At 43.6% G+C, this 16,152-nt stretch overlaps 1 protein-coding gene across 1 annotated transcript in view; it reads left to right on the top strand.

Annotated features, from left to right (window-relative positions):
* The first annotated feature begins 7,311 nt into the window (after positions 1–7,311).
* The window catches only part of LOC126253641 (protein Skeletor, isoforms B/C), a 749,163-nt gene continuing 740,322 nt past the window's right edge, over positions 7,312–16,152 (top strand). Inside the window, exon 1 of the mRNA XM_049955137.1 lies at positions 7,312–7,508. Coding sequence (XP_049811094.1) covers positions 7,454–7,508 — 55 coding nt within the window. The 5' untranslated portion in view covers positions 7,312–7,453. The remainder of the gene's footprint in view (positions 7,509–16,152) is intronic.

The raw sequence follows: 16,152 nt of genomic DNA, 5'->3' as shown, positions 1-16,152 counted from the left end.
GGCTCTGAAGTACGTACAGAGCTAGGAGCCCTTGTTCATCTACGCTACTGTGGGCCAAGCCTCTTCTACTGAAGAGGACCTCATAGCTCTTAAGGTATGAACTTTAAAACTCACGTGTACTGGGCAATTTTTTTCTTGTTTTGGTCCATACTAACTCCTCCAATAATGTAGAAAGCAGATCAGAAGAGATTTATTTCACAGAATCGAAGACGAGGTGCTCACAGCTCTTAAGGTATGTATTTTGATCCCATGTTTACTAGACTTTTTTGCTTTGAATGATCGTTCCCGTCATATTCCTGAATATTGACCATTCCTACTGGGACGCGTTTTAGTGTCTAATAAGTGTTACGTGTTACATGAAGCAGGAGGGAAGAGCTTCAGCTGTCTATAGGTCGCAGAAAGCGTACGGACTTCTAGCAAAGAGCTCAGTACCAAACGAGAGTAGGAAGAAAAGAGTCTTGCTGCTAGATAGCAGATAGGCTAGACAGTACAGGACAAATTAGGAACAGTGTATGAAGTCACAATTATTGTGAAGCCAAGTGCTAGCCTTAGGCAGATGACGGAGGATATGGAGATTCTGTGTAAGGATTTTGATAAAGAGGTTCAGGTGATGGCAGTGGGGGGACGAGGATACAGTCTGGTTGAAGACAGGAATTACAGCATTAGGGGCGACCTTGTGGAACAGAAGTAGCAGTTCACACACAAGTGTGAGTTTTTTGGATGTCCCGCAGCACCTTGATCAATCCAGTGTTAACAGTGATGTGAAACATGTGAACACAGAGCTGAGCTGGTGACTGCTTGACTGAAATGAAATCTCATACGAGTGTACTGACTGTTGCTACAATTGGGAGATGGAAAGATACTAGACACGGTCTAAACCTGAAAAAGAGGGGGGAAAGATAGTTTGGGTGAGCTTCTTGCGGAAAATGTATGGAGGGGGGGGGTGTGGGGAGAACACCATCACACAAAAAAGCTCCCTGTTTTTGCTGGTGTCAGAGGTATGCCTTTTTTAAATAAGATTCAGAACCGGGAACTTAGCTGTAAGAGAAGTTAAAACAACAAGATTGTCTCACAAAATGCTTAAGAATTTACAGAAAAGTAAAGTTAGTTTATTTTTTAAAAAAATGGTTCAATTGGCTCTCAGCACTACAGAACTTGACATCTGAGGTCATCAGTCCCCTAGAACTTAGAACTACTTAAACCTAAGTAACCGAAGGATATCACACACATCCATGCCCGAGGCAGGATTCGAAACTGCGACCGTAGCGGTCACGCGGTTCCAGACTGAAGCGCCTAGAACCGTTCGGCCACACCTGCCGGCTTAGTTTATTTCATCAGAATATTTGAGAAGTGACATTCCAGTTCAGTTTGAAATGATGAGGATATTAAAATGACATTTTCCTGTCCTTATTTTACATTTTTTTTCTGTTTTTGTAAATCGAGATGGTGGCATAATACGAGGGCTATTCCGAAAGTAAGGTCCGATCGGTCACGAAATGGAAACGACTATGAAAATCCGATAAAGCTTTGCACAGATGTGTTGGGTAGTGTCTCTAGTATAACCCCAGTTAGCATCACGTCGCTCTTCTCATTTCTGAGCTCGCAGTGAGTGCGTAAAGATGTCTAGAAAATAGTGTCTGCCGCCAAGTACGGGGGCCTGGTGAGAAATTTCCCCTGAAGCTATGCAGCTAACATTACATAACTGTCGTGCTGCTTCGTCTTCAAGACAATTCTCAGCCGCATTCTGCAGGGGCAATGAAGATGCTCCTGCATCGTTTTCAAATGGAAATGTGAGATTACCCACAATACAGCCCGTAATTGTCTCCCTCTGAGTTTCAGCTCAGGTCACATGAACCGCTGGTTATGAAGACAACATTTCGGCACAAGACAACGAGCCGTAGGCCAGCGTAGAGAATTGGCGGAGAGCACTGGCGGCTGCCTTCTATAGCGAGGTTATGGGAAAGTTGGTACAACGCTACGATACACGTCTAAGTCGGGTCGGCGACTATGGAGATAAGTAGCTGCAAGGTGTATCTAACTGTTGCAAATAAAACATTTTTGATTTTTACCGTGGTTTCCATTTCGCGACCTATCGGACCTTACTTTCGGAATAGCCCTCGTATTTTTGTGTGATATAGAAAACACCGACGCTACCGGAAACACTGACGACATAGCCAAGGTGTCACTCCCAAGAGCTTGTGGTTCCAAACTTGTAGAGTTTCATGACTCATTCGTAAACGAGACCGAGGTTTAACTGGAGCTTCAAATTTATTCTTTGTTTGTGGTGCAGGATTTTCTGTTGCAGCTGGGTCCTCTTGTGGTATGAGATTTGCCTGCGGGTGTGGGTTCCTTTCTGTCGCAGGTTTTTTTTTGAGGAGCAGACTCTCTTCTGGAATGACAGTTAGCTCTGGAGAACCAGATCTATTTGTGGTGGTTGAAAGGTCAAACAAGAAGTCTGAAAAAATACTGTTCAGTGGATACTTTGTGGAACATCGAAGGTTCTTGCAGCTTTTAAGAAACCCATTCATCCAACAACACTTCGTCTGTTACTCCTTATGTGCTCCCTTCGTTCTATGATCGTCTATTTGTCGTCTTCTGTTACTTCTCGGCATATTTGACATTGCCTTGTCTTCCTGTCACTCAAGGTACTCGGTCTTACCCCGAGGGCAGAGATTGTAGAAACAAAACAAAAGCACACTACTGTTGAACCAGACCCTTATAATTTGGTAGCATGTAAATGACTACTAATTATCTCATGTTCCTGACTAAGTAGAGTTTTTACAAACGTAAAAAGTAAGAAATAACCGCAGGTTGAAAACAAAACAACATTAGTCAGTTGATACCGTAAAACAAACCTACCTTCACAGATACTATGATCTGAACAGCAACAACAAGCCAAAATGGTCGCACTTTCTTCTTGACTAGTAGCGTATGATTCTGTATCTCGCCAATAGAGGACATAAATAGGGACATCAGAAAAACAGTAACCGATTTCATCCTACTTCGCCGGACACTGTGGCCGAGCGGTTCTAGAAGCTTCAGTCCGGAACCGTGCGACTGCTACGGTCGCAAGTTCGAATCCTGCCTCGGGCATGGATGTGTGTGATGTCCTTATGTTGATTAGGTTTAAGTAGTTCTAAGATCTAGGGGACTGATGACCTTAGATGTTAAGTCCCACAGTGCTTAGAGCCATCTGAACCACCCTACTACGCGGTCATACCTCACTGTCCTATATATACAAATTTGAGTAGTCGTATAGCTGCTACTTGCCCCAGTTATTTTAGGAACTCAGAAAGACCGTTCTCTTTTCCCTTAATTGAGAGCATGTTTCCCAGAACTCTGGTAAACTCTGATACTACATCCTATATATCTTCCCTATCGACATCCATTTCTTCTTCTGTCTCGTTATCACACAGCTCGCTTCCCCCGCACAGACCTTCAATGTATTCTTTCCAGCTATCCGCTCTCTTCTCTGCGTTTAACACTGAAATTCCGTTGCATTCTTAATACTGACGCACTTAATCGACGGTTATTTTGAAGTTTCTTTATTCGGAAACAGTCTATCTGTCAATAATTTGTTTCGGATTTTTCACGTTTTTCACGCAGTCATTTTGCCTTGTTTGCCCTGTACTTCCTATTTGTTTCAGTCCTACGTTTCCTGGTATTGTTGTAATCTAGAATTTCTCTGAACATTTTTATACTTCTTGCTTTCGTCGACCAATTGAAGTACGTCTTCTGTTAACCAAAGTTTCTTCGCAGTTGTACCTATTTTTGACTGTCCAACTTCTATAACTGCCCTTTTTCGGGCTGTCCTGTGCAACTGAACTATGGAGTGTGGAATTCGTTATCACAATAGCATCATCCTTAGAGAGCTTCAAATGCATCTTATCATTCCTAAGCACTTCAGTATCACACTTCTTTCCATACTGATTCTTTCGGAAAATTCTCTTAAACTTTAGTCTACTTTTCATGATTACTAAATTGTGATCGGAGTTTGTATCTGCCAAAAAAATGTTCAAATGTGTGTGAAATCTTATGGCACTTAACTGCTAAGGTCATCAGTCGCTAAGCTTACACACTACTTAACCTAAATTATCCTAAGGACAAACGCACACACCCATGCCTGAGGGAGGACTCGAACCTCCACCGGGATCGGCCGCACAGTCCATGACTGCAGCGCCTTAGACCGCTCGGCTAACCCCGCGCGGCTTGTATCTGCCCATGGATTCATTTTACAATCAGTGTGTATTTACTACAGACCTAACCGTTCTCTCTCTCATTCCTACCACCAAGTCAATATTTCCTCGTAACATTGTCTTCTATTCCTCCTCCTACTACCCCTTTCCAATCCTCAATGTTTATATAGTGAATTAACCATTGAATATCTTCAAATGATTTCTGTATACCTTTATCTTCTGTTTGTGATGTCGGCATGTATACCAGAGCTACTGTTGTTGGCATAGATTTGCAGTCCATTATCATTATAATAATCATGTCATTCAACTGTTCACAGTAACTCACGCTCTTCCCTAGTTTCCTATTTACAACGAACCCTACTCCCGTTACATCATTTTCTGCCGCTGTTGATAATACACTCTATTCGTCTGACCATAAATCTTTATCTTCTTTCCATTTAAATTCACTAACCCATACTATGTCTAGATTGAGCCTTTGCAATTTCCTTTTTCGATTTTATAGCTTCCCTGAGGCGTTCAAACTTCTGATATTCCACTTTCAAACTTGAAGATTGTTACCCTTTCGTTGGTTATTTAGTCTTTTCTCATAATTAGCTCCCTCTTTCAGTCTCTTTCCTAATGGCACACTAACCCGGAACACTTTGCCAATGGAGACATCATCATAACAAGGGAGTGAGACAGAGTTGTAGCCTCTCTCCGATGCTATTCAATCTGTATATTAAGCAAGCAGTAAAGGAAACAAAAGAAAAATTCGGAGTAGGTATTTAAATCCATGGAGAAGAAATTAAAACTTTGAGGTTCGCCGATTACATTGTAATTCTGTCAGAGACAGCAAAGGACTTGGAAGAGCAGTTGAACGGAATGGACAGTGTCTTGAAAGGAGGATATAAGATGAACATCAACAAAAGCAAAACGAGGATAATGGAGTATAGTCGAATTAAGTCGGGTGATGCTGAGGGAATTAGATTGGGAAATGAGACACTTAAAGTAGTAAAGGAGTTTTTCCATCTGGGGAGCAAAATAACTGATGATGGTCGAAGTAGAGAGGATATAAAATGTAGACTGGCAATGACAAGGAAAGTGTTTCTGAAGAAGAGAAATCTGTTAACATCGAGTACAGATTTAAGTGTCAGGAAGTCGTTTTTGAAAGTATTTGTATGGAGTGTAGCCATGCATGGCAGTGAAACATGGACGATAAATAGTTTGGACAAGAAGAGAATAGAAGCTTTCGAAATGTGGTGCTACAGAAGAATGCTGAAGATTAGATGGATAGAGTACATAACTAATGAGGAGGTATTGAATAAAATTGGAGAGAAGAGAAATTTGTGGCGCATCTTGACTAGAAGAAGGGATTGGTTGATAGGGCGTATTCTGAGGCATCAAGGGATCACCTATTTAGTACTGGAGGGCAGCGTGGAGGGTAAAAATCGTAGAGGGAGACCAAGAGACGAATACACTAAGCAGATTCAGAAGGATGTAGGTTGCAGTAGGTACCGGGAGATGAAGAAGCTCTCACAGGATAGAGTAGCATGGAGAGCTGCATCAAACCAGTATCAGGACTGAAGACCACAACAACAACAACAACATGTATTTACTACAGAACTAATCGTTCTCTCTCATTGCTACCAGCAGGTCTATATTTCCACGTAATATTGTTTTCTATTCCTCCTACTACTACCACTTTCCAATCCTCAATGTTTATATAGTGAATAAGCCATTGAGTATCTTCATATGATTTCGGTATACCTTCATCTTCTGTTTGTGATGTCGGCATATATACCAGAGTTACTGTTGCTGGCATAGATTTGCAGTCGATTATCATAATAATAATAATCCTGTCATTTAACTGTTCACAGTAACTAACACTCTACCCTACATTCCTATTTACAACAAACCCTACTCCCGTTACATCATTTTCTGCCGCTGTTGATAGTAAACCCTATTCGTCTGACCAGAAATCTTTATCTTCTTTCCATTTCAATTCACTAACACCTACTACGTCTAGATTGAGCCTTTGCATTTTCCTTTTTAGATTTTCTAGCTTCCCTGGGGCGTTCCGTACTTTCCTATTTTGAACGAACCCTACTGCCGTTACATCATTTTCTGCCGCTGTTGATAATACACTCTATTCGTTTGACCAGAAATCTTTATCTTCTTTCCATTTAAATTCACTAACACCTACTATGTCTAGATTGAGCCTTTGCATTTTCCTTTTTCGATTTTCTAGCTTCCCTGCGGCGTTCAAACTTCTGATATTCCACTTTCCAACTTGAAGAATGTTACTCTTTCATTGGTTATTTAGTCTTTTCTAATTATTAGCTCCCCTTTGCACTCTTTTTCTTAATGGTAGACTAATCCGGAACACTTTGCCAATAGAGAGACCATCATAACACTTTTTACAGATCACATATCCAGTGAAAATACATTATGAGTCCTTAATGCAGATATTTTCATTGCCTTCCCCATCTTTATGCTATTTATCGTTTCTGATTCTTCCGCCGTTTAGTGGCAGTTTCTCATCCGAAGGACAAAAGGGTGCAGTGGAACTCTGTTCGTCCCTCTGCCCTATTTGGCAGAAGTTGCTCGTAATGCCGGAGGTCTTCGGCTAACATTGCTGACGATTTTTAATCAAAGTTTGTGTAATGACTGGGAATGATCATGGAAAGCAGGACGTTTTGTTACTAGTCAGAGATGCTGCCCATGGACGGCAGGGAGTCTGTACTACCCACAGAGCCCGTTGCTACTGGTGCCGCAGTTGTTTTACGTACTGGGACTCTAGGACTATCTCTCTAAATATTGGTCCTAAAACAGAGCCCTGTGGACACCGATTCCGTGCTGCTGGCTGTTGTAAAACATGGCATTCGACATATATTTTGCAGACTTGACGGTCTCCGCGACCGGTCGCCGCTCGGTCCGACTGCGCAGACGGCCTCCGGCCTCCGGCGGTGGCCACGGCCTCCGACGTCGTCCACCTGCGCCGCTCGATGCGACGCCGGCGGCCGCGGTGCGCACGCGCCGACTGGCCCCGCCCCCGGCACGCCCCCCCGTGACGTCACGGCGCCCGGGCCGCCGCGGCGCCGGCCCGGCGCTGCCGCCGCCTCAGTCGGCCCGCGGGCTCCAGTGCGCGACGACACACATGCAGCGCGACCACCGCCACCGGCACCGCCACCGCCGCTGCTAGCGCCCGCGCACAACCACCCACAACCACACACTCTCTCTCACAAACACACACGCACCGAACCGCCGGCCCGCCCGCCATGGAGCGGCCGCTTGCTTTCGCCGCCGCCATCTTGGCGCTCACATTACCCTACGGTGAGTACGCTCTGCGAGCATCTTGGGTGTCTGGCTACTTGGTGTGGGCGAGCCGAGAACCGCTTGTGAAATAAACCTACTAGAGCCCCTTAGTGTGCAGATGTCACGCAATACATCGACGTTATGCGGGTTGCAGAGCCTAAAGGCTGTAATTTTTCATCTTACGAATGTTCGGTAAACTCCCGATTACTCGGGTAAATGCGGACCCGAGACTGCAGGATAATCGGAAAACATGGACACTACGAATTATAAATATTTTATTTTAAATATGCTGCTGACTACATTTAAAAACCTTTCTAGATCTACAGAAATCCTTTGCCGATATTGATTGGAACAAACTATACGAAATTTTGAAGGTAATAAGGATAAAATATGGAGAGCGAAGTGTTATTTACAGCAAGCACTGAAACCTTACTGCAATTACTACACTACAATGGCATGAGATGGAAGCAGTAGCTGAGAAAGAAGGTTGAAACGATTGTAGCTTATCGCTGATATTTTCAGCTTCTAGAATGAGCGAGCAGCAAGTGAAACAAAGAAGAACTTTAGAAAGCGAGAAGATATAAGAACATTTGAGGTTCCGCGTTGTCATAGTAATTTTGTCATAGACGGCAAAGGAGTTGGAGGATCAGTTAAACAAAATGCATAATTTCTTGAAAACGGTTAATAAAATGAACTAAAACAAAAGCAAAACAGGGGTAATGGAATGATGTCGAATGAAATCAGAAAATGTTGAAGGAATTGGATTAGTAAAGGAGGCACTAAAAGTTGAGAACGAGTTTTGCTATTTGGTCTGAAGACTATGCGACGATGGTAAAAGTAGAGAGGATATATAATGCAGACTGGCGATGGAAAGAAAATAGTGTCCCAAAAAATAAATTGTTAAGGTCGAATAAAAATTTTTGCACTAGGAAGAATTTTCTGAGTGTATTTGTTTGGAGTGTAGTGAAACACGAATGATTGACAGTTGAGACAAGAAAGGAAGTTTTGAAATGTTGGGCTGTAGAAGAATGCTGAAAATTAGATGGATACTTGGAAGGACTAATGATGAACTACTGAATCGAGTTGGGGAGAAAACAAATTTATGGCACAAGATGACTAAAAGAAGGAATCAGTAGAAAACATAACCTGAGGCATCAAAGAGTTGTCAGTTTGCAAATGGAGGGGAGGAAGAGATGAACAGGCTTGTACAAGTTGTAGTACAGCAGGATTCACCAAACATGTCTTCGGAGTGAAGAAGAGAACGAGGGCATAAGACAACAACGGAACATGCTACGTAACACATTCGAATGTCCATAGATTCATTTACGTGTTATTCGCAGGAAACCGATAGCATCTTCACAAATTGGAACCAAAAACACTCTGGACTTTGCATAGCTTTCTTTCAGGTTACTTTACGGAAATAATCATCAAACTGATTTTTTTCCTAGTTTTCTTTTCGTTTTTTTTTTTTTTTTCGTAGCTAAGGCTCTCATATTCTGGAGACTCAAAACTTCGCTGTAATGAAATGTACATATATTGTCTCGCACACTCTAATAACAGGCCGACGCATTTCAGTGCCTCCGAATGCGTGATTTCTGTTTCCTCGATCGGCTCGTCTTCGATCTCAGCCTCTGCCAAACACAGTTCGTTCACTACATCCTTGTCACTTGGCTGCTCAAATCTTAATCCACTGGCATCGCTGTTTAACCACTGGCGGATGTTTTTGTCATTCACGTCTCCGCAACCAGAAATTCGTTTCATAAGATTGATCAGACGAGTAACAGTATCGCATTCGTCTGTCTCATAATATTCAAAGCCACTTTCGGAGGAGTATGCTGCAAGTTTATTCCACGAGTAAGCTACTGTTGTATCAGAGCAAGAATTCTGGAGGGTACCTTAACAGTTTTCTTTTCAATCGGCTTTAAATGAGTTTAAAGTTATCGACCTATAGTTCCTAGGGAAAGGGCAAACCCAGAAATATAGACACGACATCGGCAGGGAACATAAAACAACGATTGAGTCCACGCATTCGGATAACAATAGAACGCGACAAACGGACAAAAATTTCAGGTGTATCTTTTGATTTCGATGGTAAAACGTGTGTCACATGCGTGATAGTGTATTCTAAACACCAAAATACTACTTGTAATTATAACTTGTAATTATAACAGACTACTTCACGTTTCGATTCTAATTCTTTCAAAGATCGCCGAACTATGCGAGGATAAATCGCAACCTGATAATTGGGAGCTTAGTGTAGAAGTCTCCATTGTAACTTCGGCGTTACGCCGTTATTAAGCATCTGCATACATACAATAGAATATATCGGGAGAGAACAGTTGCATGAACAAGGAATTCAGGGATCTGTTAACATGGGCGTAAATAATGAGTAATCGATGCATGTCACGGCATAGGTACAGCTTTTAAGCGACATTACTGTTGTAGGATTGTGTCCCACTTTGTGGCGCAATAAGAAAGCATACGTACAAGCGTTACATATGATGCTACGGATTCAAATTACGTGACAGGTGTCAAGGCAGAGACTGGCTACAGTGGAGGTAAGTAACGTAGTCACTCCACTTTTTGTATTCAGTTGCAGGTTGAAATACAGCAGCGGTTGTACAAGCCGTGTACATGGAGCAAATACTCTTATAACAACTGGGCACGTATCCACCTAACGTATCAACTATTCAGCAATCCAGTACAGAAGTAGCAATATACTGATTCTCGGAACCGTAACTTCTAGTACATGTTGCTCCCTCGTGCAAAGCCTGCCCTCAGCTTAACATTTTAGAGGTTTCACTATGAAAAGCCGATGTAATTTTAGTAAATTACAGAATTTAGTTGTATTGCTCAACTTGCACAGATGGGTCAGCTGCAGATAGAGTAAAAATCCAGCGACAACCTTATATGATGACTACAGAAAATGGAAAAGTAGGAAGGGTTCGTAGAACTGAAAACATTATGAATTCGGATCAGGAGCTGTTGTTTCCTGCTGCTTCTGTGAAAAAGGCCACCGTTGCTCATTCCAAATATTCAGAGTGAATCACCTCACCAATTTTATTTCGTGTGCTGTTCGAGACATCGAGACGGGGTTTTCTGCGACTAATAAGAGGCAGAGGAGCACGTAATTTTGTTGTGCAGAAAATAATCTTAATTTTCGTGGGAACTGAGTTATTAAAGAACACTGTCCTTTTTTTAACATTTTTGGAAAGTTTTTGAAAAGAGTACAGCGGTATGACGCTCGTTAATGTTGGAGTTGTATGTGATTATTAAGTTGAAAGGCAGGGAAGTCGGAATATAGCTCTCTCTCGTGTCAGGTTCCGTCGTTATAGGCAGCACGGGGCAGGGCTAATACATAAACAAAACGTATTTCCTCTTAGACGTATTTTATATCACATAGACACAAAATCAGTTGCGATTGTTGACAGTGTAACTGTCGTTTAGCTTATAGCGTACCAGAAGGGGCTTAAGAAAACTATTTCAAATGTGTTTATATACTTATGCTTAAGTTAACACTTTTTTGCCGAAACACAGCAACAGTGTAGAAGTCTGCTACTATGGTGGACCCACATTTGGCGGTGTTTAAACCACAGATCAGAATTCCGACTGGCCTGCTTTGTAGAGAAAAGTTTCAACTCCGCCATTAACAAAGGTTACATCACTATACTTGTCTTCTCAGAAGCCTCGAACGCATGTAGAAAAGTATATCGTTCCATTGTTTAAAGCAATACCTGCATCAGTATCTCTGTTAATACAATAGTTAAGAGTGTCATCCATGCAACAAAAATACGCGTCTCGCTGCATAAGGTACTTGTTACATGGTCAGCTGCACGAGTAAAACTTGCTTCAAAAGCCTTTGATGTAACTTTTACTCATGCAACTGGCCGTTGTCTTTCATTATTACCGATATTCTGCAGGATTACTGTCTAAACCTGGCTTGCTCACGGTGGTGTTCTTTAAACTACGCTCTGTCATTGTTTTTGTATTTACGAATGCGTGTCATTGCGTGACTATGGTTAATGATGCTTTCCAATGCGTGTGCACCGCCTTTTTACATTTTGAACGCTCTGAACATAGTTTTACCTAGCAACAGAAACTAGTTATCGTACTACAATTCTAATATGAAAAATGCGACCCAAGCATAAAAAGTTTTTTACTTTAAAAAGTTTTATTTAGAGAACTACGATAAGATCACCGTCTCCTGCCTAAACAGTTTACTTATATAGTACATCTTAGGGGCACATCAGACGTTACCTTCGTTTTTGTAGGATAAGAGACAGAGAGGAAAAGCTGCGAAGAAGGAAGTGACGAGATAGCTGGTACAGCTGCCAGCAGTGAGTTCAGGGAAGTGTTCAGGCGACGGAAGACTTTCACAGCCGCTGCGCGCGTGACTACTCCTTGTAATGAGCGGACAACGCTTCCTGCCGCCAGAGAGTAGGACAGCTCAGATTACGTCAGAGCTGAAAGCGACGGACTCGGAATGTACTAATCTGTAATACGGACAGGTTGTAGCACTCAAGATGCTAATAGTCGAACACTTGTTTTGGGACGATCGATATTCTGCTGATGAAATACGCACTCCTAAACGCAGTAAAATCTCATGCTGAATCTCGCTCATTCGCATTAAGGTGAAGCTGGAAGAACACGAATTTAGGGAGACTCATTAACAAGATAACGCAACAGTTCCCTAAGAGGGTGAGTATAAAGAAATACATTTTCGAAGCCGGCTTGTAATCTTCACAACAATAGATGATATTTCTAAAATTGAAGACTTGTTGCAGGAGTGAAGCGTAAAAGACAAAACAGTTATCTGCGTCAGACACATATACTTCCTTTTCGATCTAGGGACACTGAATCTTCACCTTCGGAAGTATCACTGGTTTACATCTGTATTTCTTTTCCTAAATGTAGCCAGTTTTCTGCCTTATGTTTCATTTTGCAACAGATTAGTTATTGAGTGTTACTTGTTTCACAGTATCGCACTGAACTCATACATATAACATCTGATAACATGGCTACGACGGCTATTCGGAAAGTAAGGTGCTATCGGTCGTGAAATGGAAACCACTGTAAAAATCAAAATCACAGTTTGCTACAACTTCCACCTAGTTATCTACATAGCCGTCGTTCCCACTGAGACATCTGTCGTAGCATTGTACCAACTTTCCAGTACCATCGTCTTACAAGGCAGCCGCCTGTGCTTTCCGCCAATTCTCTATGCTGACTTACAGCTCGTTGTATGTGCTAAAAGGTTGTCTTCATAGCCAGCGTTCATGTGAGCAGGGATGAACCTCAGGGGGTGGGGGAGAGGGGAGGCCAATTATGGGCTGTATTGTGGGTGATCAAACACTTCCTATAGAAAACGCTGCAGGAGCATCTTCATTGCCACTGTAGAGTGTGGCCGAGCATTGTGCAGAACGAAACACATGACAGGTATGTTATGTGGGTTGCATAGCTACAGGCGGAATCTTGCACACTTGGGGGGAGACACTAGTTTCTAGCCGTCTTTACGTTATCAGTTTGAGCTCACGACTGAAAAGAGCGACGTGCCGCAATCGACAGGCCTTCTAGGGACTCTGCCCAATACATTTGTGCGAAGCTTCATCAGATTTTCACTGCGGTTTCTATTTCGCGCCCTTTAGGACCCTACTTTCCGAATATCCCTCGTACTTACAAGATACTATACTAAAATGCACGCTGTAGGCTATAACAGATTAGCTGACCAAAAGTATGCGGACACCCCTATGTAATGTGGAATTGACGACTGAATGTCTCGAGAGGCATACCTGCAAGAATAAAACGAGTGTTGTAAGCAAACAAGCAAACTCCTGCATAATGGGTGGATGAGGAGCGTTGAGTGACTTCGAACGTGACTCGTCATTCGGTGTCACCTGACTAACAGATCTCCCAGAGACATTTCAACTCTTCCAAAGCTGCCCATGTCGACTTTTGGTGACGTCATTGTGAAGTGGAAATAGGGAAGAACAACCACACCTAAACCAAGGCCAGGCAGCCCTCTTGACAGGGACCGTCGAGCATTCAGGAGAATGGTTGTGAACAGTTGCATAAAATTAGCGGAATGAATCGTTAGTGAGTTCCAGAGTGGTACGAGGAATCCAACCAGCTCACTGATTGTGGGCACAAAGTTAGAAAGAATGGGACACAACGGTCGACAGCTTCCTCGTAAGCCGCAACTTCCTGCAGTCAACGTTACGATACGTGCCATCATGTGTGTTGTCAATAGCGAAGAGCGGAGGAGGCAGTGTAACGGTATGGAGGTATTTTTCATCGTTAGGGCGTCTTCCCCATGTCGCGCTTAAGATAATACTGCATGCGTAAGATCATGAAGACATTTTACAGCAGTGTGTGCTGTGTACAGCAGAGGAACAGTTCGGAGATTGTGACTGCATCAATATGATGAGCCCAGGGACTGGGCGTTTGTGTTGTCCTCATCATTTCATCATCATTCGGGGAAAGTGGCGAGACTGGCCTGTGAAAAGATTGAGAATTTGTACGGGTGCTGAGAGCCACACAGTTGAGCGCCCCACAAGCCAAATACCATTAGCAGTGGCAGCATCAGCACGATGAGGCACGCTGTCACAAAGCAGAATCTGTGAGACAATGCTCCCTGCACAATAATATTCCTGAAATGAACTGACATGCTGAGAGCCCCGATCTGACACCAGTGGATCACCTCTGGGATGAGCTAGAAAGTCGACTTCGCTACAGACCACAGCCTCCATCGCTACCTTCCCTGGTTTCGGCCCTTGAGCAAGATTCGGCTACCATTTCTTCACAGTCATCCGCATAGCTTGTTGAAAGTGTCCCCAGCAGAGTTCATGTGGTTATAAACGCGAAGCGTAGACACACTCCATATTAAAGTCCACTAATAGCTTTCCGGATATTTTTGATTGACTAATGTACACTATGTGATCAAAAGTATCCGAACACGTAGCTGAAAATGACGCCATTCATCGCTAATGCTGGAATTCACTATGGTGTTGGCCCACCCTTAGCCCTGATGACAGCTTCCACTCTCGCAGGCATACGTTCAATCAGGTGCTGGAAGGTTTCTTGGGGAATGGCAGCCCATTCATCACGGAGTGCTGAGCTGAGGAGAGGTATCGATGTGAGTCGGTGAGACCTGGCGCGAAGCCGGCGTTCCAAAACATCCCAAAGGTGTTCTATAGGATTCAGGTCAGGGCTCTGTGTCGGCCAGTCCATTACAGGGACGTTATTGTCATGTAACCACTCCGCCACAGGCCGTGCATTATGAAGAGCTGCTCGATCGTGTTGATAGATGCAGTCGCCATCCCCGAATTGCTCTTCAACAGTGGGAAGCAAGAAGGTGCTTAAAACATCAATATACGCCTGTGCTTTGATAGTGCCACGCAACACGACCACACCATAACACCACCGCCTCCGAATTTTACTGTTTGCACTACATGCTCTGTCAGATGACGTTCACCGGGCATTCACCATACCCACACCCTGCCATCGGTTCGCCACATTGTGTAACGTGATTCGTCACTCCACACAACGTTTTTCCACTGTTCAGTCGACCAATGTTCACGCGCCTTACACCTAGCGAGGCGTCGTTTGGCATTTACCGACGTGATGTGTGGCTTATGAGCAGCCGCTCGACCATGAAATCCAAGTTTCCTCAGCTCCCGCCTAACTGTCATAGTACTTCAGTGGATTCTGATGCAGTTTGGAATTCCTGTGTGATGGTCTGCATAGATATCTGCCTATTACACACTACGACCCTCTTCAACTGTCGGCGGTCTCTGTCAGTCAACAGACGAGGTCGGACTGTATGCTTTTGTGCTGTACGTTTCCACTTCACTTCACTATCACATCGGAAACAGTGGACCTAGGGATGTTTAGGAGTGTGGAAATCTCGCGTACAGAGGTGTGACACAAGTGACACTCAATCACCTGACCACGTTCGAAGCCCGTGAGATCCGCGGAGCGCCTCATCCAGCTCTCTGACGATGTCTAATGACTACTGAGGTCACTGCTATTGAGTACATCTACATCTACATCTACATTTATACTCCGCAAGCCACCCAACGGTGTGTGGCGGAGGGCACTTTACGTGCCACTGTCATTACCTCCCTTTCCTGTTCCAGTCGCGTATGGTTCGCGGGAAGAACAACTGTCTGAAATCCTCCGTGCGCGCTCTAATCTCTCTAATTTTACATTCGTGATCTCCTCTGGAGGTGTAAGTGGGGGGAAGCAATATATTCGATACCTCATCCAGAAACACACCCTCTCGAAACCTGTCGAGCAAGCTACACCGCGATGCAGAGCGCCTCTCTTGCAGAGTCTGCCACTTGAGTTTGCTAAACACCTCCGTAACGCTATCACGGTTACCAAATAACCCTGTGACGAAACGCGCCGCTCTTCTTTGCATCTTCTCTATCTCCTCCGTCAACCCGATCTGGTACGGATCCCACACTGAAGAGCAATACTCAAGTACAGGTCGAACGAGTGTTTTGTAAGCCACCTCCTTTGTTGATGGACTACATTTTCTAAGGACTCTCCTAATGAATCTCAACCTGGTACCCGCCTTACCGACAATTAATTTTATATGATCATTCCACTTCAAATCGTTCCGCACACATACTCCCAGATATTTTACAGAAGTAACTGCTAC

The sequence above is a fragment of the Schistocerca nitens genome, chromosome 4 (assembly GCF_023898315.1).
Source record: "Schistocerca nitens isolate TAMUIC-IGC-003100 chromosome 4, iqSchNite1.1, whole genome shotgun sequence".
NCBI lineage: Eukaryota > Metazoa > Arthropoda > Insecta > Orthoptera > Acrididae > Schistocerca > Schistocerca nitens.
This window is presented reverse-complemented; position numbering and strand designations above follow the sequence as displayed.